This window comes from Dendronephthya gigantea, unplaced genomic scaffold, assembly GCF_004324835.1.
Source record: "Dendronephthya gigantea isolate DGI-Jeju-01 unplaced genomic scaffold, DenGig_1.0 000005F, whole genome shotgun sequence".
NCBI lineage: Eukaryota > Metazoa > Cnidaria > Anthozoa > Malacalcyonacea > Nephtheidae > Dendronephthya > Dendronephthya gigantea.
Genome location: NW_021163015.1, coordinates 1,461,200 through 1,487,634, shown reverse-complemented (window position 1 = coordinate 1,487,634; position 26,435 = coordinate 1,461,200). Strand labels below are relative to the sequence as shown.

General features: G+C 39.3%; 6 protein-coding genes across 10 annotated transcripts; 5 read left to right on the top strand and 1 right to left on the bottom strand.

Moving 5' to 3' along the window:
- The first annotated feature begins 551 nt into the window (after positions 1 to 551).
- LOC114515789 (spondin-2-like) lies at positions 552 to 6,142 on the top strand. Of its 2 annotated transcripts, XM_028535091.1 has the most exons (3): positions 552 to 656; positions 4,203 to 4,401; positions 5,331 to 6,142. In XM_028535091.1, exons 1-3 carry the CDS (start codon positions 591 to 593, stop codon positions 6,041 to 6,043), a joined length of 978 nt encoding a protein of 325 aa, XP_028390892.1. In that variant the 5' UTR covers positions 552 to 590; the 3' UTR covers positions 6,044 to 6,142. The 2 variants fall into 2 exon arrangements, with proteins under 2 accessions (XP_028390892.1, XP_028390891.1); XM_028535090.1 differs by lacking the exon at positions 552 to 656 and having other exon boundaries at positions 4,009 to 4,401.
- Positions 665 to 3,382, top strand: LOC114515791 (spondin-2-like). The gene is made up of 2 exons (XM_028535095.1): positions 665 to 849; positions 1,727 to 3,382. Exons 1-2 carry the CDS (start codon positions 795 to 797, stop codon positions 2,437 to 2,439), a joined length of 768 nt encoding a protein of 255 aa, XP_028390896.1. The 5' UTR covers positions 665 to 794; the 3' UTR covers positions 2,440 to 3,382.
- Positions 6,143 to 6,882: 740 nt separating the features above from the next.
- Positions 6,883 to 11,972, top strand: LOC114515787. The gene is made up of 3 exons (XM_028535088.1): positions 6,883 to 7,228; positions 8,892 to 9,131; positions 9,556 to 11,972. The coding sequence occupies exons 2-3, from the start codon at positions 8,928 to 8,930 to the stop codon at positions 11,338 to 11,340; spliced, it is 1,989 nt and encodes a 662-aa protein (XP_028390889.1). The 5' UTR covers positions 6,883 to 7,228; positions 8,892 to 8,927; the 3' UTR covers positions 11,341 to 11,972.
- Positions 11,973 to 12,101: 129 nt separating this feature from the next.
- Positions 12,102 to 14,746, top strand: LOC114515790 (spondin-2-like). Of its 2 annotated transcripts, XM_028535093.1 has the most exons (3): positions 12,102 to 12,244; positions 12,538 to 12,825; positions 13,725 to 14,746. In XM_028535093.1, the coding sequence occupies exons 2-3, from the start codon at positions 12,567 to 12,569 to the stop codon at positions 14,288 to 14,290; spliced, it is 825 nt and encodes a 274-aa protein (XP_028390894.1). In that variant the 5' UTR covers positions 12,102 to 12,244; positions 12,538 to 12,566; the 3' UTR covers positions 14,291 to 14,746. The 2 variants fall into 2 exon arrangements, with proteins under 2 accessions (XP_028390894.1, XP_028390893.1); XM_028535092.1 differs by lacking the exon at positions 12,102 to 12,244 and having other exon boundaries at positions 12,349 to 12,825.
- Positions 14,747 to 15,189: 443 nt separating this feature from the next.
- LOC114516138 (mucin-5AC-like) lies at positions 15,190 to 17,906 on the top strand. The gene is made up of 2 exons (XM_028535528.1): positions 15,190 to 15,529; positions 15,884 to 17,906. The coding sequence occupies exons 1-2, from the start codon at positions 15,271 to 15,273 to the stop codon at positions 17,593 to 17,595; spliced, it is 1,971 nt and encodes a 656-aa protein (XP_028391329.1). The 5' UTR covers positions 15,190 to 15,270; the 3' UTR covers positions 17,596 to 17,906.
- A 3,228-nt stretch (positions 17,907 to 21,134) lies between these two features.
- Positions 21,135 to 26,403, bottom strand: LOC114516088 (clathrin interactor 1-like). 3 transcript variants are annotated; one of them, XM_028535460.1, is made up of 9 exons: positions 26,240 to 26,403; positions 25,921 to 26,119; positions 25,666 to 25,804; positions 24,341 to 24,478; positions 23,752 to 23,905; positions 23,008 to 23,584; positions 22,649 to 22,832; positions 22,281 to 22,558; positions 21,135 to 21,707 (listed from the first exon to the last, which is right to left on the bottom strand). In XM_028535460.1, exons 1-9 carry the CDS (start codon positions 26,269 to 26,271, stop codon positions 21,315 to 21,317), a joined length of 2,094 nt encoding a protein of 697 aa, XP_028391261.1. In that variant the 5' UTR covers positions 26,272 to 26,403; the 3' UTR covers positions 21,135 to 21,314. The 3 variants fall into 3 exon arrangements, with proteins under 3 accessions (XP_028391261.1, XP_028391260.1, XP_028391259.1); XM_028535459.1 differs by having other exon boundaries at positions 22,281 to 22,636; positions 22,667 to 22,832; XM_028535458.1 differs by having other exon boundaries at positions 22,281 to 22,832.
- Between the last annotated feature and the right edge of the window lie 32 nt (positions 26,404 to 26,435).

Genomic DNA, 26,435 nt, shown 5'->3' with positions numbered 1-26,435 from the left:
AGAAATTTGATGTGTTATGACGTGTCCCTGCATGGTCATCCAAGGCTTAGATCACTAGATCAGTCTAACCTAGTTCCTGTTGAATTCTGCCTTAAAAAAGTGTTCATATAGTTTGCGCGATATCTTGCTTTATATAGTACATTTATTAAATTACATCAGACGTTTAAAAATAGCCATTAAAATATTATGTAAAGGTCATGGAAACCCTACCAACTTCATCCTTTCATAATGAATTCAAAGTCTTTCATAATTTTTGGCATACATTTTTTCATACTTAATAATCAAATTAAGCCTCATTCCGAACCTCATTCTGGATACCCAACTTGTTCAGTGCGTAAGTATTCTTTCTAGTTAGGTTCCAAGGTTCCGCTGTAACGAGCCAATCGCAAAACACCATTATGCATATATATTGGATGCAGCTGAATGCAACAAAGACTTTAGACTATATTCAGTATCATTAATTGTTCCGTTGTCAAAGTGTTAATATAACCGATTGTTTCACTCATTAAATTAGTATTACTCGTTATCCATTACAACACCGCTAAAGTAAAGTTCCCATTCGATAATTACTCTGTGTGATATCGAAAACTATGGCCGTTAATTATGCTCTGTGGTTCGGCGTGGTGTACCTCGTCTGTACTGTATCGTCTGCTAAGGCAATGAATTGCAATGGAACGGCAAGATATACGTTGACTTTTCAAGGAGAATGGTCTAGCTCGTCACATCCAAAAGACTTTCCCCCGAATCCACATTTCTCACCTCCTGTTGGCTGTAGTCATAATGCTTCTTATGTTATGTGGATACCCGGGAGAAACGCGTCTGAGGGAGTGGACGTGGTAGCAAGAACTGGTATGAACGCCAAAGGTTTTTACTTTAAACAGGAATGCGTTTTCATAATTTCATTTGAAGATGCACAACTAATGCACATACCTTCAATTTTTAGCATACAAGCACGATTTCATGAAAGGTTTTAGTAGCATAATTACATAAATGTATAAAAACGTGTCTTTAGAAAGGGTTAACGGCCTAACTGATGGTAATCGTACGAGTGCTATTTTTAAAGTTGAAAATTGCTGAATGCAAACATTTGAAAGAGATCTGTTAAACACACATGACTCATGGTTAAGTTTCAATCTGATGTTTGTATGTATATATGTTAGCCGGTTTCCAAGATGGACGTAGATATAAAAACACATAAACATATTTATAAAATAAGAAAAGTAATGAAAAATATAAAGTAAATACGATAACCAAGGAGCAGCGTGTTCAAACAACCTTGCATCAAAAGGTATAGTAACTGCCTAAAAACTTCTCGACGTTTCGACCTTAAAAGTAGACTCCGATTGAGTAATCATTGGCTGAGAAGGTATTATGCCAAGCGCAGGGAACGCTTTAATATAAGTTAGATAGAGTCAACCAATTTAGATTTTGAACATCTACTTATGTACACCAATTCGCACAAAAAAATACCAGAAAGACTGAGAATCGTAGCTATGTATAAAAATATTAATGGTCCCCCAGCACTCGTTTTACTTCTGAAGAAAGACATTTTAAATGTGAGCGACTGTTAACGTTATACTTATTTAAAAGCCGATACCTCGGGCTGTATCGGACAATCTATACGTTGTAATCACTCTCTCCGTCGCTCTCGATTGGTAAAAGAAGAGCAGACAATATAACCCTAGTTCGCTTCTTGATCTATCTCATGAATCAACCTACGTTTTAGGTCGTACCCCTGCCTTAAACAACGAAATGGACATGGAGATAGCATTAAAGAACGTCCACAAGAAATACCAGGGTGGCCCCGTCTCTCCTGGCACAGGTGAAGACGTCATCCGTAACATTGAAGTTACCTCAGATTATCCTCTTGTGTCCTTCATTACCATGATAGCCCCCTCACCTGATTGGTTCGTTGGTGTTCACGACTTCGACCTATGCAACACAACATCCGGGGAATGGCTGGACTTGAGAGCACGTGATCTCCCGCTATACGATGCGGGAACTGACAGTGGGCCCAAATTTGTAAGTGAGGATGTCAAAACTATACCTCGAGAAACGATTAGCCTCATCACAAACAACACAGAAGGCTCCTTAAAAGGCGATAAACCTCTGAAACGGTTCGGAACTTTCACCTTTGAAAAGACCTTTGATTCTAACGCGGCGGTAAAGCCCTCTTCATCTAACATCCTTAAGCCAAGCACTGAGAGCCAATATCAGCCAAGCAAGAGCCAATATCAGTCAAGTATGCCTGTGAAACGTTCACTGAAAATAACACCAACGACTAGCGAGATGAGAGGTTCTTCAACACAAGTACTGAACCAAACAGCAACGACTATCCAAACCCCAACTCCGACACAGACGTGTGCAGCTTCTTCGTTTAAAGAGTTCAGCTTTATCCACGCCGTTTTTGCTCTGATAATAGTAAACCTACTATTGTAACTATCCACCATTTAGAATCTTAACTAATATGCATAGTGTTTAGACTAACGCCTGTATTCAAAAAGCTTACGCGCACTGACGCAGATCGAGTGTGACAGACTGAGATAGTCCTTTCTTAATCAATGGAAAACTTTAAGTTAAGTAAAACATTGCGATCTCCGACTCAATGAGTGTGAGCGAGGTTTTAAAATACAGGCGAAAGATTTAAACGAATTTGTACTTGAAACAAAACAGACTTGCCGTAACTCAATTGAATTTTAGTCATGCGAGTGCCAAATTCACTTTGCAGTACGTCTGAGAGCTGTGATTCGATAATCGTGCTTTTAGGGGCTTCTTGCAAAATATAAAAAAAATGTTGTTAATAATAAGCACTAGAGTGAGAGAGCTGTTTTTCGAAGCCTGGAGTGCGATATGCACCAAATACTGAGCTGTTTTTCGGGCTCTAGAAATACTTGATGGGTATCAAAACTATAAACTATATGAACCTAACAGTTAGTAAAGATTAACCCTACTTCAAGGGAACTAAGCTCCACAGGCTAGGAATCTATTTGTCGACAACTATTTCATCGGACTTATTTAGTCGTCGATAACTTTTAGTTGACGATCACAAATAGTTGTCTACAACTAAATCCCAAGTCTGTGGAGGCCCTAAGTTAACTAAACCAGCTTACCTAACATCAAGCAATTTTAGAGTAACTTTAGAGTAAAGTATGACTATCTGGTAGACAGCGGTATCAAACTTTCGTACACTGCTAAAGCTTGCCAACATGACATGTGTTGCCAGGTTTTAACTTATACTAGAGGTGCAACAAAGTTGATATTGATAATGGAAACTAATGTAACATTGTCTAAATACATATGTGAATCTAATTTCGCCGATATAACTGCATGCAATTTGTAATGAAGACTTGCCATTATCTCTGAAGGTAATTTGCAGGAATCGACTGATATATAAGAGTAGAATAAACTCAGCATTCATTCATTCAACTCCGCGTTTGTTTCGAAAACAGTAAGTATTTTGCACGCATGGCAATTGATGTGGCAATGCATGGTGCCACACGTTTGCCTTCCAGAAGTTAACTGCATGTGACAAAATTGGATCGTGTACGTGATCAAAAGTTAATCTCGTTCCCGATCGGAAATAATACCCAGTCAGGCCTCCAGGCTCCAACTAATATGGCGCGGCTCTGTGACGCACTGCGTGGGGATTGTTCGGATTATGACTGCGTGGGTTGCGAAAGTTGGCCGTCACATTATTAAATATTAGACCAGGCGGCTTTCAGTTTTATCCCAAATAAAGGTGTACGAAGCAAGCCTCCTATATGTCGCAGAGATTTTGAAATGCCGCAAATCGTCTCATAAGCGATCGTTACTCTTTGAAACCATAGAATTACTGTGCGTTCCTGGGAAAAAGGCAATTTTACTGTCTCGAAATATGAATCTAGTCCGCGTGACATAAACATCCGGCCTTTTTTTTTGAAAACTATATTCCTGCTATGGCTACGTAAACAGTTTTGCTTTTACGAACCAATCACGATAGGCCAATGTTTGCGAATTTAAAACCAGTCTGGCATAAAACAAACTGACTTGACAATAATTGTCTTGCAAGTATTTATACCGCTTCTTGACGACACCTGCGTTTAATTTCCGTATATTTCGAAGGTCAAAGGAATACTCCACAAGCCGAAATTATGGTCTTTGGGTTTGCTTCATGGTTCGGCGTTATTTACCTCGTCTGTACTGTATCTTCTGCTAAAGCTAAGGCAATGCAGTGCAAAGGCACGGCAAAATATACGTTGACCTTCCAAGGAGAATGGTCTCAGGCTTCTCATCCCAGCGACTTCCCGAGCTCTTCAACACCACATTTCTCATCTCCTGTTGGCTGTAGTCATAATGCTTCTTATGTTATGTGGATACCCGGGGGAAACGCGAGCAAAGGAGTTAAAGATGTGGCGGAAAGAGGTACGAATACTTATGGTTATACATGCAGGAACACGCTTATACCACAATATTTACGATCAAGGATACACACACATTTAAGCCTGGTCGACAGTGTGCAAAATGCTTTTTGTCTATCGGAAAATAATACAGTAGATCCCCTATTCTTATGAGCTCTGGTAATGATTTAATTGGTTTCAAATGAAAAGTAAAACTTCCTGTTTTGTAGGAGTATAGCTTTATAAATATAGGCGAAATACGTTATAATAATACGAGTATTGTTCCCAATCATTCTGATTTATGGAATATTGAATACCGACGTGCTGGCCTTATGTTGTAATACTATGACTATATGTTAGCTATGTTTAACAAACCTACGACTTGTTCGGACCTATATTATATAGCCTTGCCCAGGAAATTTAAGGCACTTTCAGTTTGACTTTAACACAGCTTATTATGCGAAAGTACTTGAGCCCCATTTTACAGTGTAAACGGGGTTTCGAGGGAACCGACAGTCGTAAATAGTACGACTGAGAACGACTGAGACGAACCATTACAAACATTTGCTAAATGAATCATTTCACGAAAGGATTACAATCAGTTCGGCCGCCAATGCATGTTTAGACTCACTGTTTCTCGCAGTGCTCTCTACAACAACTTTGCCAAATATCACATGCTGAGATTATAATGGTAAATTGTCGAAGGCTGGATCATATAGCGATATAATATATGACATAGTGAGTGATGGTGCATGCAAGTGCGGAGGTAGTGTCAAGCACCATTTTCATTTTCCACGTCTAAGGAAAAATGCTTTAAATGTAAAACGACAATGATTTGAAAGCCAATACATCAGGTCGTATCACTTGGCTTCTTGGACAGCAGGAGATTTCCAGTGGCCAGCTAACTTTAGCTCATTGCTCAATCCATAACACCCATCCTATCTTATCTTTTAGGTAGTATCACTGAAATAAACAAAGAAATGGACGCCCAGATTACATTAAAAAGAGCCCACAAGAGGTACAGTGGTAGGTCCATCTATCCTGGCACTGGACAGCGAGTCATCACTAACATCGAAGTCACCTCAGATTATCCTCTTGTGTCTTTCATTACCATGATAGCCCCCTCACCTGATTGGTTCGTTGGTGTTCACGACTTTGACCTATGCAACACAACATCCGGGGAATGGCGGGACTTGAGGGAACGTTATCTCCCGCTGTACGATGCGGGAACGGATAGTGGGCCCAGGTTTACAAGTTCCGATAGCGAAACCAGACCTCCAGAAAGGATTTTCATTATCACAAACAACACCGAAGGTTCCTTGAAAGGCGATAAGCCTCTAAAACGTTTCGGAACGTTTACCTTTGTAAAGACTTTTGATTCCAACGAAGTAGTGAAGCCCTCCCCATCCAACATCCTTAAGCCAAGCACTGAGAGCCAATATCAGCCAACCAAGAGCAAATATCAGTCAAATATGCCTGTGAAAAGTTCATTGAAAATAACGCCAACGACTAGCGCCACAAGAATTTCCTCAACACAAGTGCTGAACCAAACAGCAACGAGTAACCAAACCTCAACTCCGACAGGCACATCTGCGGCCTCTTCATTTAAAGAGTTCAGTTTTATGCATGCCGTTTTTGCTCTGATATTTGCAGACCTGTTATTGTAAACTATCTAAACCAACAGCATGTTGCAATAATTATGATTTTATTTTCTCACAACACACCTGCAAAACTTAAGGTGGCTCCCTACAGTTTTAGGAATATTGAAAACTAATGATTTAGATTGAAATTTTTAGCAGGAAATTTCTTGCTAAACGAAATGAAATTTTGCAGATATATTAACCAACATTCTAACAATCGAAAATTGTCATCACGTATGACGTCATTACCGTTGTTATGGTAACAATTGCGATTCAATATGGCCGTTATTTTACCTATTCACGCATTTTACTCGAAAACAAGTTCGGTTACCCCAATTTTTTATTTTATAAAAAGTTTTCTTTCAAAAAAATGGGAAATTTGAGCAAGTTTAAAAAAATTCTATAGAGCCAAAAAATTTCTATAACGAAAAATCACGTTTTTCAATTTTTAATAATTTTGGCTCTATAGAATTTTTTAAACTGGCTCAAATTTTCCATTTTTTTGTAAGAAAACTTTTTATAAAATAAAAAATTGGGGTAACCGAACTTGTTTTCGAGTAAAATGCGCGAATAGGTAAAATGTCGGCCATATTGAATCGCTATTGTTACCATAACAATGGTAATGACGTCATGCTTATGGGCAATTTCTGACTGTTAGAATGTTGGTTAATATATCTGGGAAATTTCTTTTCCTTAGCAAGAAATCTCGTGCTAAAATTTTAAATCGAAACCACAAGTTTTCAATATTTTAAAAAATTGTAGGGAGCCACCTTAAAAGAACTAATATACATTATATGCACGTAGTGTGCATAATTATAGTGTAGCAAGATTTAAACGGACTTTTATTGAAAACCCAACAGGCTTGGCTATATTGTGAGCGATATTTGAGAGGCAAGTTGTTCTCTACCCCTCTGTCTTTACCCCTACATATACCGCGATAGCTAAATAATAATTTAGACTAATCATATTAGTAAAATTGGAGTAATAAATTGTGAGTGAAACTAACGATGGCCGGAACCACGAAACGTTCTCTGAAAAATGATACGAATGGGCCTGAATACCAGGAGGAAATAATTATTACTAGAAATTAATATACTGAATAATTTACGAAGTAAATTTATTCAAATCAGCTGGTTCGCCGCAAAAGCGAAACCGAAACAACAACAGAATCAAACCTGTAAGACGAAAGATATTGACAACATCGTATTAGAGGTGCGTTATACGTACGTATTTTATTTTTTCTAGGTATCCGCTGTGTAAGTTTAGATTTAATGTAATAGTAGAGATGTGGGTTATCAGTTATCAAACAGTCTAACCAACTAAAAGACACTATTTTACAGTAAATTATACCGAAGTAATTGAAGTCGCTGCCGTGTTTCGTCACGACAACGAGGTCTGTGAAAATCCACGTCTCGTCAAAGTTGTCAAACTGTAGTTTTCGTCTACCAATTAGGCAGTTTTAAAGAAGAATGCGATTCATTTTGTCTTTTAAATTTCTTGATTTGCTTTGATCATGACCGCAAGATAGGTGCGAGACTGCGAGGAAATCCTTAGACCTTGAGCAATGATTTCAATTAAATTTCAAATTCAACAGGATTCAACATGCATGTTCGATCAGATTTACTGACATTGTCGCCAATCAGTCGTTGCCTTTGACATAAATAATTTTTGCATGCCATCAAAATAACAATCTTGGAGTCTGGCATTTACCTAAATATCTAGGGATTTTGTATTGCACGTATCGTTAAATACAAGGCTAAGTTTTTAGTTAATCTGATTCTGCGCATCCGTAATTCCGGAATAATGGGTAAAACTACCTGTTTGTTATAAGCAATATTTAAACATTGCAAAGATTTCAGTTATTACTGTTGTTTAATAACTGAATTCATAATCCGACTCCGAAACCAGACGACTGAGACGAGTATATTGATTAAGATGGTCCAATGACACACCGATAAGAAAGTATCGACCAGGGGCCGGTTCACGTCGGTTGTATAAAACTCTTTAACCACATTTGCATAGTTAAATCCTAGTTAACTAGGCCAATTCCGTCCTTTAAGTACAGTTAAAAGTTAACTAGTCTTTTATACAACTGGCCCCTGTATTACTACCACTTGTATCGTTTCCGACTTTGAGCTTGCGCTATTTATGATCAGTGTGCATACGAAAAAGTACATGTACTTCGTGTACTCATTCATTTAGCGTACTTCACTATACCAAGCATTAGCATGATGATTTTCTGCGAACAAAGAAATTTGATAATACATAAAATTATATAATGCGCATGCAAGAAGTAAAAGAAAGAACCATTATTACTGTTTTAAAATTTAATATTTATTTTTAGGAATAAGCAACAATATTACTTGTTCATTAAATTGAAGTTGCTATAAAATACAAAGTGATTTCTTTAGTGTAGGGAATGGTTGTTTAAAACTCTTAACTACATGTTGAGAAGTTAATTAAGTCGGAGTTAACTATAATTCGATTCTGATTGTCCAATTCTGCCACTAACCGTAGTAGTTAAAGATAATACCTTTTTATACAACTGGCTCAATGTCATTATAATACTTAATTATATTTGGAGGACTTTTAATGCCTGTATTACAGTATCGAATTTTTCCAATACAATACAATTTAATTTCATAAAATTGGTTCCAATTTACTTAGTATTAATAAATTGCTATAGTCACTGAAGTGTCACCGCATCGAACATCGAACTAACCTTCGTAATGGACACAAGATACAAAAATAACTTAACTTTGCATGAATTACAGGTTTGATTCGTGAACTGATTATAGGATGTAAAGCTAGGTAAATATATGTCCAATATGCCCATATGCCCAGTCACTATATTGTTATACTGTTATTTCTATAGAAACGCGTCCTACAATCTGACTGCCATATTATCATTATGGACGTAAAGAAAGGACATTGCTGGCGCTGTGAAAGAGCAACCAGAGATTTTTTTGAAGAATGCAGCCAGTGCAAGATTGCTAACTATTGCAGTAAGAAATGTCTGAAAGATGATCGGTACAGACACAATCCAGAATGCGAGGTATGGCGTCCCAAGGAATGTAACAACCCCGGCTGTTTCGTGAAAGAAGGATTAAAGGAGGTAATACCAATTTTGAAAGTCCTCTTAGGCAACTTTGCAGCCACACAACTTATAGAACTTCATACTTTGTTTAATTCAGTTGGCGCTTAGCTTTTGATCTTATCTTCCAACCAGCCTTCGCTTCCACTGTGCTTGATGCCCTTTCTTCAAATTTCACTCCACACTTCTTCTTCATTCTTTTCAGCAATAGGAATGACACAACGGCAGAGGCAAAGCTGCATGGGGCACTTCCCTCAACATAAGTGTGTATATATAATTCCACTCGAAATTAAGACCCTTTAAACCTCTAGAATTCACCTGCATTGAGTGAAGTGCAAAAATCATAATTAATTTTCCCTCAACATAGGTCTTTGGATAATGAGAAGAAGGTATAGTCTCTTTACTAGTCATGCATCTAAAGTTTTTACTCTATATTTTATTGCAGTGCTCAGGATGTAGTGATGCGTGGTATTGCGGAAAATCGTGTCAGGCTAATGACCGCAGCAGTCACAAAAAGCTTTGCCAAAAGCTTGTGAAAAATGTTAAAGATGCTGCCGCAAAACAGCGCGACTACTTCAAGAAGCGATCTGGTGGACCAATTGCTCGACCATATTATGTTGGAAACACCCTTGCTATTGACATGCTCAACCTTCAGGAAAATGAGTGTGATGTGAAGTTGGACAAAAGCAAACAAGCTATCAACTTGAAAAGCGATTTCCGCATTTTGCACGCCGGGTGTGGTAACCTGCGGCATACCATCCTAACAACAGCATCACTGCCCGAAGATTTTAAGGGGAAAATTTCCATGACACTGAACGATTTTGATCCCTTTGTTCAAGCAAGGAATGTTCTTTTTCTGTGCATGATGGTCGTATTCGCGGCAAAACCTGGTATTGCTGAACTAATAACAACATTCTGGTATTCACTACACCTTTCCAGTAGTCAGTTCGATTTTTTGATAGAATGTTTGACAAAACTCGCCGGTTTCAACAGCGCTGCTTTGGCCAGTGTTACCAAAGGTCTATTGAACATTTCCGACGATCACATGGCGCAAATAAGAGAGGTTTGGCGCGGATGGCTTAGTCTTCAATGTGAGAAAAGTTCTCCTAAGTACATTAACCTGAAAATGACGCGTGACGTATTTCGTAATGCTATGAATCGTGATCCTAAACAGAACTTTAACAAATGGGCATTTCTTCTAAAACGACAAGCCCCAGAGGAATGCGTGAAATCTCTCGAAAAGTGGCTTGAGGATGAAAACTTCCAAGCATCATCTGAAACACTGCGATACGACAACCCAACTTTGACCGGTTTTAACATATTTGATGGTAAAGATTACACCTTAACAGAGGCATTAGAAACCCTGAAATTTCCAAGGCGACACGAATTTGTATATTGCGTATCCGGAAAATTATCTGTATTTGGAGAATGGGACCAGTTGCTTGTTCAGAAACACAATTTGAACAAATCTTTAGTGCTCCGCTTCCACTCGTACATTACAAGTCTCATAGAGAAAACCATTTCGCTTTTTAAAGACAAACGCTTGTCAATCGATGTTCATGTGTGCAATTACATGGAAATTCCATCTCTGTTACCATCAGATGCTCAGTTCGATCGCATTTTCACTTCCAACATCGCAGATTTTCACGGAACGAAAACGGTGCTGAAAACCTTTAAACCTCTTTTGAAAACCAGTAACAAAAAAGCTGTTCTTGTTACTCAATATCAAACCTGGCATTTCGCGCTCGATGAAGCCGTAGTCGAGCGGAATCTTAAACTTCCCATCGATGGAACATACAATCAGTTGTTGCTGGCCGCCAGAAACGATACTGGAAGAAAAGACGTCGATGAGATGCTGAAAAGCTATTCCAAGGTGAAGGGAAATTCAATGTTTTGCATGATGGACGAGGCATCTGCTGTTGATACACAGTCAATGGTTGATGCTATGAGTAGAATTGGCATTGATGAGTATTTAACACAGGAGTATTTCAATAACATGGTGTATTTCGTTACTTATTTGCGAGCTGATCTCATGGCCTGTGATCCATGTTTACCTGGAGAAAAAGTGGTCTCATTTCAAGATGTGACAAGCACGGAAGGATTTAGGATGAGAGATTTTAGGCGTGAATTGAATAGCGTGGTGCCATTTTCATATCGACGAAACGCCAGGCCAGTGAACTTACTAAAGGCGCTTCAACGCATGGTTGAATGGCGATTGCCTGATGACTAGAATCACTGTACAACTCAATTTGAAAATCTTGAAATGCTGAAGCAAACATAACTATACATCAATCATATCGATAATTGTCCAAAACTGTATCAAACATGCATCGTAACTGTATCCGATATCACAGTAAAAACCCAACGGCAACGCTCCAAAATATCTGAATCACAACAATTAACCAAGTGCGGCATCTTCAGACTTCGGTTAAACTGTTATGTTTTATGCATACCGTTTTTGCTCTGATATATACGTGTAAAACGGTAATTGTAACTTTTTGCAAGCAATAGCATAATATAACAAATAATAATGTATATAGAAAGCTAAATTTTGAACGAAATGTTTCCCGAAACTCAAAATGTTTACCTGATAGTTAACTGATAGATAACTGATAGACAAATTAACGCCATAGCTTAATTTTGTCTGTTCCGTGGAGCAAAATTTTTACATGTATGTCTTATCAACGTAGTTTTAGATTATTAGATATAAAAAACACTAAATTTTAACCTCAGTTATTCTAAATTAACCAATCAAAACGCACAAGCTACTACTTGAGTGGTGGTTCGTTAAAAGAATGTACATGCACTGACGCACGACATTTTCCAAATATCATGATTATGAAATAAAAACTTGTTTTCTTAGTGTCACTTCAATTAGTCCTGGGACAGGTTGTTCAGACCCCAACTGGCGCGGCTCCGTGACGCACTGCGTGGGGATTGTTCGGATTATGACTGCGTGGGTTGCGAAAGTTGGCCGTCACATTAATATTAGACCAGGCGGCTTTCAGTTCAGTATCCCAAATAAAGGTGTACGAAGCAAGCCTCCTATGTGTCGCAAGGACTTTGAAATACTGCAAATCGTCGCATAAGCGATCGTTACTTTTTGAAACCATAGAATTACTGGGCATTTGAAGGTAGTATTTGTCATAAGTATTTGTTTCTGGGAAAAAAGCCAATTTTACTGTCTCGAAATATGATTCTCGTCCGCCTGACATAAACATCCGGTCTTTTTTAAAAACCGGCCTCGACTGAAACTGTAATCTTCCTTTGGCTACGTAAACAATTTCGCTTTTACGAACCAATCGCGATAGCCCAATGTTTGCGAATTTAAAACTAAAATAAACAAACTGACTTGACAATAATTGTCCTGTAAGTATTTATACTGCTTCTTAACGACACCTGCGTTTAATTTCCGTATCTTTCGAAGGTCAAAGGAATACTCCACAAGCCGAAATTATGGTCTTTGGTTTTGCTCTGTGGTTCGGCGTTGTTTACCTCGTCTGTACTGTATCGTCTGCTAAGGCAAAGCAGTGCAAAGGCACGGCAAAATATACGTTGACATTTCAAGGTGAATGGAACAGCACGTCACATCCACAAGACTTTCCTCCGAATCCACATTTCTCATCTCCTGTTGGCTGTAGTCACAATGCTTCTTATGTTATGTGGATACCCGGGGAAAACGCGAGCAAAGGAGTAAAAGATGTGGCGGAAGCAGGTACGAATACTTATGGTTATACAGGAACACGCTTATACCACAATATTTACGATCAAGGATACACACACATTTAAGCCTGTTCGACAGTGTGCAAAATGCTTTTTGTCTATCGGAAAATAATACAGTAGATCCCCTATTCTTATGAGCTCTGTTAATGATTTAATTGGTTTCAAATCAAAAGTAAAACTTCCTGTTTTGTAGGAGTATAGCTTTAAAAATAATATACGAGTATTGTTCCTAATCATTCTGATGTTGCGGAATACTTAATACCAGCGACATGCAGGCCTTATGTTGTAATACTGTGTTAGCTACGTTTAACAAAGCGACGACTTGTCCGGGCCTATTGGTTTCAAATGAAAAGTAAGACTTCCTGTTTTGTAGCTTTATAAATATAGGCGAAATAAGTTACAATGATACGAGTATTGTTCCTAATCATTCTGAGCTACGACTTGTCCGGGCCTATATATCAACCTCGTACCCAGAGTCTTTACTCTACTCGTGGGGAACATTCGTATTAAATAGTACGAGAAGAACCATCACAAACATTGTGCTAAATTGATCATTTCATGAAAGGATTACAATCAGTTCAGCCGCCAATGCACAACGTAATGTTGCTGGCCTGCAGTTTGTGAATTCGTTTTGATTTAAATAATGCATGTTTAGACTCACTGTTCCTTGCGGTGCTCTACAACGACTTTGTCAAATATCACACGCTGAGGTTATATAATATAATGGTAAATTGTCGAAGGCTAGATCATAGCGATATGATATAAGACATGGTGAGTGATGGTGCATGCAAGTGCGGAAGTAGTGTCATGCAAAACGACAATGATTTGAAAGCCGATACATCAGGTAGCTCGTTGCTCAATCCATAACGCGCATCCTATCTTATCTTTTAGGTAGTATCACTGCAATAAACAAAGAAATGGACGCCCAGATTACATTAAAAAGAGCCCACAAGAGGTACAGTGGTAGTTCCATCTATCCTGGCACTGGAAAGCGAGTCATCACTAACATCGAAGTCACCTCAGATTATCCTCTTGTGTCCTTCATTACCATGATAGCCCCCTCACCTGATTGGTTCGTTGGTGTTCACGACTTTGACCTATGCAACACAACATCCGGGGAATGGCGGGACTCGAGGGAACGTTATCTCCCGCTGTACGATGCGGGAACTGACAGTGGGCCCAGGTTTACAAGTCCCAATAACGAAACCAGACCTCCAGAAAGGATTTTCATTATCACAAACAACACAGAAGGTTCCTTGAAAGGCGATAAACCTCTAAAACGTTTCGGAACGTTTACCTTTGGAAAGACTTTTGATTCCAACGAAGTGAAGCCCTCTCCGTCCAAAACCATGCAAGCAATTACCTCAACAAAGAGTCACCCCACAAGTATGGGATCTAAACAGTTCGGTTTTACCCATGCCGTTTTTACCCTGATACTTATAAACTTGTTATTGTAACTTTCTTAGACAAATGCATGCATGAAGGTATATTTAGCAATATTTAGCTAGATTTTAGACCAGATTTTAGACCCTGAATCCCCTGATACATGTTCACGTGTTATTTTAACTTTTATTAGACAAATGCATGCATAACTAGCATAAGGTATATTTAGCTAGACTTTAGACCAGATTTTAGACGCTGATACTTGTTAACTTGTTATTGTAACTTTCATAGACAAATGCATGCATATACATCAACGTATAATTAGCTAGATTTTAAACCAGATTTGGTTTCGAAACCAAGTGTGTTTGGAATAGTTAAGCTCATTTAATTTGATTGAACGATACGCCATGTTGATTGAGACTTTTAATATCCAACTGATAACGACTAGGGACAGTCGAAAAGCGTTTTGAAAGTTTGACTAGCGACGATTATTTGGAATATTATAGTCTCATGCCAACTTACTATCAATACCACTGTGCTTTGTGACTTTAATTTCTTTAGCCTTTGTGATGTCCCGCGGGAAATCAAGATCCTGTTAACGAAACTAGTTTCAATAACATACACGCATGTAACTGAACGTTAGGTTCACAGAATATATTTCTAGTGCGCGTGACATGATCATAAATTTAGGTTTCCTGTGTTTCTTCGAATCTCATGCCTTGATGGACAGACGTTGTCAGCTTCCAAGTTTTAATAAACAATATCTTGGAACTCATGCTGTCTCATAGAGAGCGCGTGAGGTGTGCTTCACAGGACCTTTTCTCCACGACCCAATCGTAAGATGCCACTCTATAGTAATTTATAGAAAGAAATTCTCGAGACAAAGACTCAAACTTCCGTTGTTTATACCGAAATTGTTATTCAACCTAACTGCTTCCTTGTAGCATAACTGCGTACTTGTTGTTAAGTCTACAGTTCTTATAACGTGAAGTTACAAATCAAGAACTTCTCTTTTGAAGTTATCGCAAAGTCATCACACTCGCCAAGTCGAGAAATGGCCATCGGTTGTATTCTGTGGTTGAGCGTCGTTTACCTCTCATGCACTGTGCGGTTTGCCCAGGCAATACAATGCAAAGGCGCGGCAAATTACACTCTTACTTTCCAAGGAGAATGGTCTAGAGCGTCAGATCCAACAAATTTTCCTTCGAATGCACATTTCTCATCTCTTGTTGGCTGTAGTCATAATGTTTCCTATGTGATGTGGAGAACAGGGGAAAAGGCCACCGCGGGAGTGAAAAATTTCACAGAAACTGGTAGGAAGCCTTATGGTCTTCTTTTTAAGGTTTAGGAAGTACCTTTTGTAGGTAGTGACGAAATATGCCTTATCTTCCTAGTATATAGGGATTATAGAATCTGGAAAAATATTAAAGGCAACATGTTGCGATTAGACAAATTTCAAACAGGCTAATTATATAAATTATATGTAATCTAACATACTTGTTAACATAAAAAATGCTCGCAAACAAAGCACGCATTTCTGGCATAACACTCGAAGTAGAAATCGTCATCTCGAGGTTACAATTGGTAAATGAGCAACAAATTTTATACTCAGGTAGCTTTAGTCCACTGTTTAGTGTACAATACGCAACTTGTCGTATACGATTTAGGTGGATATTTGAGATTGTACAATGAAATAGACGATCAGATAGCATTGAAGAACGCCCATAAGCGATACACTGATGGTTCACGCATTCCTGGTACAGCTAACCTGTCCATCACTAACATCGAAGTCAACCCAGAATATCCTTTCCTGTCGTTCATTTCCAAGATTTCGCCTTCACCTGACTGGTTCGTTGGGGTCTACGACTATAATTTATGCAACACAACCACAGGACTATGGAAAGAGTCAGAAACACGTGTTCCTCCTGCGTTCGATGCAGGAACTGACAGTGGGCACACTTTTGAAAGTCTCGATAAACCAACCATACCGCAACAAAATATCAGCATACATATGAATTACACAGGTAAAAGATTCGCGATTATTTCTATTTCAAAAATTACGACCACCGGGAAATCAACGATTACTCCAACATTGCGTTCACGTGTTACCTCAACATCAAGTGATACCCCAACATCACGTGTTGCCCCAACATCACGCGTTACCTCAACATCAAGTGTTACCCCAACATCACGTGTTGCCCCAACATCACGTGTTGCCCCAACATCACGTGTTACCTCAAGATCACGTGTTGCCCCAACATCACGCGTTACCTCAACATCAAGTCTTGCCCAAACACCACGTGTTGCCCCAACATCACGTGTTGCCTCAACATCACGTGTTGCCCCAATATCAAGTGTTGCCCCAACATCAAGTGTTATCCCAACATCACGTATTGCCCCAACATTACGTGTTGGCCTAACATCACGTGTTGCCCAAACATCACGTGTTACCTCAACATCAAATGTTGCCCAAACACCACGTGTTGCCCCAATATCACGTGTTACCCAAACATCACGTGCTACCCCAACAATAAGCGTTACCCCAACATCACGTGTTGCCCTAACATCACGTGTTGCCTCAACATCACGTGTTGCTCCAACATCAAGTGTTGCCCCAACATCAAGTGTTATCCCAACATCACGTGTTGCCCCAACATCACGTGTTGGCCTGACATCACGCGTTGCCCAAACATCCCGTGTTACCTCAACATCAAATGTTGCCCAAACACCACGTATGGCCCCAACATCACGTGTTACCCAAACATCACGTGCTACCCCAACATTAAGTGTTGCCCCAACATCAAGTGTTGCCCCAACATCACGTGTTGCCACAACAGCACGTGTTGCCCCAATATCACGTATTGCCCCAACATCACGCGTTAATTCAACATCAAGTGTTGCCCCAACATCACGTGTTACCTCAATATCACGTGTTGCCCCAACATCACGCGTTACCTCAACATCAAGTGTTGCCCAAATACCACGTGTTGCCCCAACATCAAGTGTTGCCTCAACATCAAGTGTTATCCCAACATCACGTGTTACCTCAACATCAAGTGTTGCCCAAACACCACGTGTTGCCCCAACATCAAGTGTTGCCCCAACATCACGTGTTGCCCCAACATCACGTGTCACCTCAACATCAAGTGTTGCCCCAACATCACGTGTTACCTCAACATCAAGTGCTGCCCAAACATCACGTGTTACTTCAACATCAAGTGTTGCCCCAACATCACATGTCACCTCAACATCAAGTATTGCGATGACCACCACACCAACTTCCTCAGGGACAAGCGCGAAATTTTCAGTTAAAAAGTTTGGTTTTATTCATGTCGTTTTTGCCCTGATACTTAACCTGTTTTGCAACCTTCTTATATAGAACTATAGTTTTACCGAAAACTTCGTTCCTAGGCCATTTTATGACTGACAGATTGGCATTCGCATCGAAAGACTTTCTTTTATTAATAACCAAATTTAAAAAATGATCTGTATGTCTAAGAATGATCCTCTCTGCATGCGCTAAGTTTTGCCCTACAATTATATACACGTAAAAAACACACAAGCTGTAACTTGATGTTTTTTCCACAACGCAAATTTTTCACAAATATATTCACCAATCAAACTTCTTTAAAGTCGCCCCAATAGACTTGTCTCAAAAATAACGTCAAGTTTAGGAAGTCCAATGGCAATGTTGCACGAAGTTTGATCGGCTCCTTATTTTTGATCGGCTTCGCAAATATACAAAAATTTAATTAAAATGAATCGCACTGTGCTTTGTGACATTCATTTCTTTAGCCTGTGTGACGCCCCCCCCCGGGGGAAATCAAGATCCTGTTAACGAAACTAGTTTCAATAACATACACGCATGTAACTGAACGTTACGTTTACAGAATATATTTCTAGTGCGCGTGACATGATCATAAATTTAAGTTTTCTGTGTTTCTTCGAATCTCCTGCCTTGATGGACATGCGTTGTCAACTTGCAAGTTTTGATAAACAATATCCTGGAACTCATGCTGTCTCATAGAGTGCGCATAGGGTGTGCTTCACACGGCTTTCTCTTCGCTAGCCAATCGTAAGATGCCACTCTATAGTAATTTTTAAAAAAAATTCACGAGGCAAAGACTTAAACTTCCGTTGTTTATACCGAAATTGTTATTTAAACTAACTGCTTCCTTGTAGCATAACTCGGTGCTCGTTGTTAAGTCACAAATCAAGAACTTCTCTTTTGAAGTTGTCGCAAAGTCATCGCACTTGCCAAAGTCTATATATGGCCATCGGTTGTGTTCTGTGGTTGAGCGTCGTTTACCTCTCATGCACTGTGCGGTTTGCCCAGGCAATACAATGCAAAGGCACGGCAAATTACACTCTTACTTTTCAAGGAGAATGGTCAAATGGGTCACATCCAACAAACTTTCCTTCGAATGCACATTTCTCATCTCTCGTTGGCTGTAGTCATAATGCTTCCTACGTGATGTGGAGACCGGGGGAAAAGGCCACTACGGGAGTGGAGAATTTCACAGAAACTGGTAGGAAGCCTTTAAGGTCTTTCTAAGGTTTTAAATAGCAGAATTCCGTTGAAAGAAGTACCTTTTTGTAGGTAGTGACGAAATCATTATGCCTTATCTTTCTATAGTGGGGATTATAGAATCTGGAGAAATATTAAAGGCAATATGTTGCTGCGATTAGACAAATTTCAAACAGGCTAAATTATATGTAATTCTAACGTACTTGTTTACATAAAAAATGCTCGCAAACAAAGCACGTATTTCTGGCATAACTCTCGAAGTAGAATTTGTCATCTCGAGTTGGATACAAGGTTGCAATTCAGTGGTAAATGGGCAACAAATTTTATACTCAGGTAGCTTTAGTCCACTGTTTAGTGTACAATACGCAACTTGTCCTACGTTTTAGGTGGATATTTGAAATTATACAATGAAATAGACGATCAGATAGCATTGAAGAACGCCCAAAAGAGATACACTGATGGTTCACGCATTCCTGGTACAGCTAACCTGTCCATCACTAACATCGAAGTCAACCCAGAATATTCTTTCCTGTCGTTCGTTTCCAAGATTTCGCCTTCACCTGATTGGTTCGTTGGCATCCACGACTGTAATTTATGCAACACAACCACAGGACAATGGAAAGAGTCATTGAAACTTCTCATCTTCCATTTATTTAATGCCCGTTAATGGTAAAACCATTTTTGTCAGATGTATTGTCGTCTCTTTGGGAAGAGGCATTAAAATTTGTCTATCATTAGACTTCTACCGAAGTAAACGTAATCAGGTTTGCATATTGGGAATGTCCCTTTCTTCGGCAAAAGATATCAAAATTGCTGTAACGAATCGAACCTGGATTAATAATGGATGATCAGCTAATCAATGGATGATTTATTCAATTGATGATTTGTCAATTTTCATAAACAAGTTTTCCAACCTCTGCATAGCAAGATTGCGCGGGGATGCTTGGGAAGGTACCACGTGAGATTACACTTTAAAGCTACTGACCTAGATATAGAAGATGGAGTCTATACATAGGCACTCAAACAATTTTAACGAATGTCAAAAATTAATTTTAGTTGCTTGTTAATTTAGTTGCAAATTTGGGTAGAAATTTCCATTAACATTTGTGAACCAACTATTTTACAAAATAATGAATGTTCATCGTTATGCCCAATCTATGACAATAACAACCGTTATGTCGGGGTAATATTTATAATTATTACACGGGGTAATACTTGTACGATAATTATTCTAACTAATTTACACTCGTTATATATATATATATATATATATATTTTTATGTTTGTGCCACAGACATGACACACTTTATTTTGGTTATTTTCTTGTGAAAAATTCTCAAAACGCAAAAGGTAAATAAGTTTTACAAGAAAAAATGTTACAAATGTCCAACGAAAGTTAAAACCGACAAAGGTTTAAAACCTTAGTCAGAAACTGCATCATGGTGCAATGTTGCTGCAGCCAAAAAATGTGAAAGAGATGAGAAAAACAAAACTAACTGTTTGAACTACTTTCAACAAACTATATTCAACTATAAAGACCAGAATGCCTTGCAAGTATTGCCCTGGAATTATCCACAATTCTGGCAAGACATCATGGACTAAATAGCTGAATACTACACTGGATAAATCTATATTGTTGCTAACTATAGAGGAGCAATTTAAAAATATCGAAATCAGAATTCGGTAGCTCTGGATGAGAAATTTTATTCCTAAAATTTAGAATCAAACGGTAAGGGTTTTAATCGATGGCTGCCCGTTTTAACCACTACCACTGATCTGAAAGGATGAACTGGGTATATTTTTAATGTAATCACAAACCTAATATGCTGTACCGGCAAACTTGGAGAAAGAGGGAGCTCTGTATCATAATCTGGAGTGAGCGAAGCCAAACAAACATGGCGATCAGCTAATTCTGGTTGACAGATTATAACATCAAATAAGTTATTATTTCGTAAAATCATAATATTATGTGTATTAATGTACAAACATGAAATTTTGGCACACCCCATGCGACCTGCTCAAAGCCTGCCTTGCGGGCTCCTTGGGTACATCCGTAGCACCGGGTAAACGTTCCCAAATGATGAATACAGAAATGAGATGATTGTGCTGTGCTGAGCACTACCACACAAACATGGCTGTGAAAAATGTTGTTTCAACTTCCAAATACAAGTTCCAAAACAACAATACTGCCATCACGCATGTTTAATTCTGTTTTCATCAACTGAGAACTAGCAACCTTTTGCCCCCGAGCATGGTGTGATTATGATAAGTACGTCACGTACCAAAATGGTCAGAAACGTGAGGAACCAAAATGGCTGCGAAGACCTTCACCAGGCTATGTTTACGTGCATAGTAAAATATATTTGCCAACAATTTGATCACGCACGAAGTCGATAAATTAGTCCCATTCAATGTGATCAATAAAAAATCTAGTTGTAAAATTTACCCATGGAATGTTTAGAATGCTCTATCCGCGCTCAAAACCGCCTCTGGCATATAGGTTATTTATCGTTACCAAACGCTACCAAAATATTTATTATATGTCTACGCCATTTGACGGCGAAAATAAATTATTTAAATTGCATAACTCTACCAAAATTTTGATTTGCGCCAACCATGCCTGGTTGCTGCATACCGACGGCACCCCCCTGCGCCATCATATTCCTGTTCATCATACCGGGGGGTGAAACCATGTTCATTTGCCCTACGCCATTTCCCATCATGTTCATTGGCATTCCCATCTGATTCCCGCCGTACATTGCGGTCTGCTGCATTCCTCCGGTGTTACCATAGTAACCCATGCCAGGTGACGACATCTGTGGGGGCACGGTGTGTTGCATGTACAGCTGATTCATACTGGGCTGATGAGGTTTCTCCTTCTGGGAGACTGGGGCGAGATTATCTAAGCTGATGTCTACACCGCTGTTCGACCACGTGGTTAACTTCGACGATGCGCTAGAGACCTGGTAACAAGAAGATAAGTACATAGTTGAGCTCAGTAGCGAGGCGAATACATTTGCAATTATTATGGTACCTTGTCTATTTCAGGCCTTGTCTATTTAAGAGGCTGCCACGCTGCTCCCTGGTTATATTGCAACCTACCTTGAGACTTGTTATGCTTCGACATTCTTCTTTTGATGGATGCAAACGAGCGAATAGTTATAAGTACTGTGATTTATACCTGCTCTTACATGAATCTCGGTAACTTATCCACTCGTTCAGATATACCAAAAGAAGAAAATCGCAGATACAACCTCAAGTGCCGAGGTATTTAGACTTGTTTACAAGTACAGCGGCGAATGTAAAAATACCATTTGCTTTTGTCATTTTCTATTTACAATAAAACTGCGCCATGTCGCCGGATGGTATCAAACATGGGCTGTTCCGAAATTAAGATCATTACAGGAGAAACTACATGGGTATTCAAAAAATTTAAAGAAGAATTTGAAACAGCTCGTTATGCAGAAACGGGACTAACTTCATCTTGCCAAATAGGAAAACCTGAAGAAAATGCCATATTTCATTTTTCTACTTGCCTGTTGCGTATTCTTTGTTGGATTGCTGGTCATGGACGACTTGGAAACATTAGCTGACGACTGTGGTGACATCATGCCTTGTTGTGATGACATCATGTTTCCCATCACAGGTGATGGGGTCATTGTCCCCCCACCCATCATATTCTGGCCACCGCCCATCATCCCGGCACCACCCATCATTGGTGCCCCAGTCATCATCATGGGTTGCCCACCCATGCTAGGGTTGCCACCACCCATTGTGGATAAACCACCCATCATGGGTGTACCCCCTTGGTTGCCTGCCATCATGGGTACACCCCCTTGGTTGCCTGCCATCATAGGTGCACCCCCTTGGTTGCCTGCCATCATGGGTGTACCCCCTTGGTTGCCTGCCATCATGGGTGTACCCCCTTGGTTGCCTGCCATCATGGGTACACCTCCTTGGTTGCCTGCCATCATGGGTACATTACTCATCATTCCACTCATAGGCGAGGTGGTTTTCAACATGTTTGAACCAGCATTCTGTGTTTGCATAGCTGGCTGGATCGTTGGTTGCATCGAGGTTGGCATACCCTACAGGGAAAGCAGAACGGTTAAGAATATTGACTATCTGGGCCGGTTGTACGAAAGTAATTTAACCTTGGTGTATTTTTGGACCGAAGTTTTACAAAGGAGGTCGCTTATCTCCATGGCTTTCTATCTCCTACAGCGTTGCATGAGACAAGATGACTGAAAGTTTTTCACTTACTTGCAAGTTAACTGCTTGTTGCGTTTGAAAAGGCATAGAAACATTAGCGCCCATGCTTGGCTTTGATAAGAGATCTTGATTCGAGCTCGAAGCTGATGCGAAATCTTGAAAGAGGTCCGCGTCGCCGTTCTGAGCAGATTGCGGCGCCTTCGCGGACGATTGAAAGTCCGCGAAATCATCCTTGTTCGGAGAAGCGGGTTTCGCTTCCGAGAATGCGCTAAAATCTGCGAAATCGTTCGCGTTGTTGTGATTCGCGCCCTCGAAACTTCCGAAAACGCCGCCGTCGCTGTTTCGGTTCGGGTCGGAATGAAACGGTGGGATGCTCGCGACTGGCCGGCTCTCCGAGGACGAGAACAAGTCGACGAGCTCGTTCCCAGCCGAGCTCTGTGTTGGTTGCGCTTGTTCCCTCAAAGTCGTTTCACCGCTGGAGTTTCTGGTCTGGTCCCTCTGTACCTGAGCGTAAGTGGCCGCAGCACCGAGATCCACTTTCCGCACGGCCTTCTTCAACACCGGGCTCTCTTCTTTCTGTGGTATGCGCTCTTTTTTCCCAAAGGCGTCCTCTCCTTCCTCCTCGTCACTAAGATATTAGAATTTTTGGTCAATTGAAATATATACAGGATAACAAGGGATCAGACACAAACAAAGACAGACCCATACAAACTTATCATCTCACAAAAGATGAAATTGACAAGTGATGTAGTAAATAACCATGATAAATATTTGTGATTCTAAATTCCGTCATACCTCTTATTAGAGACATCATCTTTATAATCTCCATCCTTATTCCCAGAATAAGTTCTTTCTCTGAACTTTCTAAACGAGCTCTTCTTTGTTGTTTTATCGTCAAATTCATTGAAAGCATCATCAAAATTCTTTGGCTCTGCATTGTACCTATCACCTAAAGGAAATTGGAAAGTTTAGAATAACATACATGCCTCTAAAAATGATGTTTTGATGGGTAAAAATGCTAAGGCTGTGTTCAGCTGAGTGCCTTGCACTGTTACCTATCACTTATTTTTAAACACCTTGTTGAACATGATGCTTCCAAATGAAATTAGGATTTAGAATAACATAGATGCCTCTAAAAATGATGTTTTGATGGATAAAAACACTAAGGCTGTGTTCAGCTGAGTGCCTTGCACTGTTGCCTATCACTTATTTTTAAACACCTTGTTGAACATGATGCTTCCAAATGAAATTAGGAATGGTGCCCCAAGAATGGGCACTAGCTCCAAACATTTAACAAGGGCACTGTGCTTAGCATGTTTTACAACCCAGCATTTTGACTTTGCAAAAGGTCGACTGATGAATGTCACATTTGCAAACAACTTACTGTAGTCATATTTCCGTGAAACCTCATCACAAGAAACCCCTTTGTATTTGTCCCTTGATTTCTTTGCTTTTTTTCTCTCATCCCGTAATCTTTGGTCATCCTGGATAATTTCTATTAATTCTTTCACTTTATGTCGAACTAGGAAGTGATTTGTGTATGGTCAGTGGTGATAATGTAAAACGGTCAAAGGTAGCATTCTTGTAATTTTTTGCAATACTTGTTAAACTATAGAAAAGGCAAACTGCAAACTAGAAGTGTTTTAGACTAAAAATGATTGTAAATATACGAGAATATAGCCATTACAATGTAATGCACAGAGCAAGGTTGAAGCATCCTCAAACAGCAGCAAACCAACTGCCTATAATATACTTAAAACTTCTCAACTTTTTGACCAAGGGGCTACATGTAGAGAATTAGTGTGACAGTTTCTAAGCCACTCTGGTTGAAATGTGAAGTGGTCTTGTTTAATTTAGGCAGTTGGTGTACCATGGGTTAACCAGTTAACATGTCAATCTTTGTGCGTTGACCCAAAAAATTGTAATCAAAACTAAATGGTCCAGCAAACTGTCAACAACAGCAAATTTGCAGCAAATTGGTGGTACAACTCTGCCAGTAACCCATTAGACTGGTACAGCAAACTGTATTACTTAGACTGATGACAGACAGATAACTTCACATGTCAATGGAAGAATACTATCATCCAATGTGTGAAACAAGAGAAAACATTAATTTCAATAAAGTTAAGTCCAAGGTGGATGCAAATTACTCTTAAATTCCAGAACTACAGGGAGTTTATCTCCTGCTGAAAACTTTTTTAAAGCTACCAGCTGGGGTTCTATCATACACAAAAGATTGCATAAGATTTTTTCACAATACTCTAAAGCATGGCTATTTATACAAATATTTTCAATTTCAGATGTAAAAATCCGAAGGAATTGAACTCATCAGGTTCTATAAATGATTCACAAAGTCTTGTGAACTATTTCCTGCATTCTCTTGAAAGCATATTTCAATGAGTTCATTGTTTCAAACGTTCTTTTATACCAGAATACTCAATCAATTTTAATAATACAAATATGTATGATAAGAATTCGGCTGAAACGATACAATCAATTAACTATTTTACTATGCTATTGTATGAAAAACATTAAGATTTTCACTTTGACAGGTTCTTAGAAAAGTACGAATAGGCTTTTTCACTATACTCGAAATCTGACACTTTATTCGTGGCAGAAAGCTATCGCATAAAAGCCGATTGCAGATTCAAAAATTTCGGAACGGTATTTCATAATTATGGCATGCAAATACGAAGTATTTTTACTCACTGTTTATTCCTTGATCCCGCCCGTGTTCGTCGATATGTTGATAGTCTTCCAACTGTCTCATGTCATAAATATGGTCTCTTGAACTAGTCACGACTCGCTCTGAGCCATTCCGAAGCAAATACGACAACAACAACAGCGACTGAAACACAACAAATACTGAATAAACACAAATAAAGCGTTTTAAGTGAATGCTTTGACATTTGGACAAAACGATGGGCCATTTTCCGATAAAACGCTTCCTTAATGACTACGGACCTTGTATACCCGTCGCCAATTCTTTTTTTCCTGCAGCATTCTCTTCCAAAGCATAGACATGACTTCGGGAAAATGTTCATACGTAAACGTATACTTCGCTATTTCGGTCATTATAGAACCGTGCGGACCCCACGTATCATCATTCGTCGCTTCTCTTACTTTCGACTCGACTTCAGAATAATTCATGACCATATTGGTCCTAAAATCAAAGCGTTGTATACATCATAACATGTAACAACAATTACAACTCGACAGAATAAAATGCTTAGCCGGTATCAAGCTAATTGGGTTTTGAAAACAGCGAGATTTTTATACTTACACTTTGTCCTGGAGTTCGCGAATTTTCCACATTATTGTGCTAGAAGTATATTATAAATATGATAAAAGTATATTTTCTATGATTGTCTTTATGATGGCAGATGCAAAGGGATTCAAAACGCTTCCCTTTGCGAAGGAATCAAGATGGCGGATATCAATGAAATTGACAGTGACCTTCGAAATCGTGACGTCATAAT

What these genes read in the sequence shown, in the direction of transcription:
- LOC114516088 (XM_028535458.1), bottom strand. Translation starts at nt 26,271, where the DNA reads ATGTGGAAAATTCGCGAACTCCAGGACAAAGT. An exon ending in GCGGGATCAAGGAATAAACA is followed by an intron (nt 24,479 to 25,665) that starts GTGAGTAAAAAT and finishes ATCACTTCCTAG; the next exon opens with TTCGACATAAAGTGAAAGAA. An exon ending in CAACAAAGAATACGCAACAG is followed by an intron (nt 21,708 to 22,280) that starts GCAAGTAGAAAA and finishes TCTTGTTACCAG; the next exon opens with GTCTCTAGCGCATCGTCGAA.
- LOC114515790 (XM_028535093.1), top strand. Translation starts at nt 12,567, where the DNA reads ATGGTCTTTGGTTTTGCTCTGTGGTTCGGCGTTGTTTACCTCGTCTGT. An exon ending in AAAAGATGTGGCGGAAGCAG is followed by an intron (nt 12,826 to 13,724) that starts GTACGAATACTT and finishes CTTATCTTTTAG; the next exon opens with GTAGTATCACTGCAATAAAC.
- LOC114515789 (XM_028535090.1), top strand. Translation starts at nt 4,131, where the DNA reads ATGGTCTTTGGGTTTGCTTCATGGTTCGGCGTTATTTACCTCGTCTGT. An exon ending in TAAAGATGTGGCGGAAAGAG is followed by an intron (nt 4,402 to 5,330) that starts GTACGAATACTT and finishes CTTATCTTTTAG; the next exon opens with GTAGTATCACTGAAATAAAC.
- LOC114515791 (XM_028535095.1), top strand. Translation starts at nt 795, where the DNA reads ATGTGGATACCCGGGAGAAACGCGTCTGAGGGAGTGGACGTGGTAGCA. An exon ending in GGACGTGGTAGCAAGAACTG is followed by an intron (nt 850 to 1,726) that starts GTATGAACGCCA and finishes CCTACGTTTTAG; the next exon opens with GTCGTACCCCTGCCTTAAAC.
- LOC114516138 (XM_028535528.1), top strand. Translation starts at nt 15,271, where the DNA reads ATGGCCATCGGTTGTATTCTGTGGTTGAGCGTCGTTTACCTCTCATGC. An exon ending in GAAAAATTTCACAGAAACTG is followed by an intron (nt 15,530 to 15,883) that starts GTAGGAAGCCTT and finishes TATACGATTTAG; the next exon opens with GTGGATATTTGAGATTGTAC.
- LOC114515787 (XM_028535088.1), top strand. Translation starts at nt 8,928, where the DNA reads ATGGACGTAAAGAAAGGACATTGCTGGCGCTGTGAAAGAGCAACCAGA. An exon ending in TGAAAGAAGGATTAAAGGAG is followed by an intron (nt 9,132 to 9,555) that starts GTAATACCAATT and finishes ATTTTATTGCAG; the next exon opens with TGCTCAGGATGTAGTGATGC.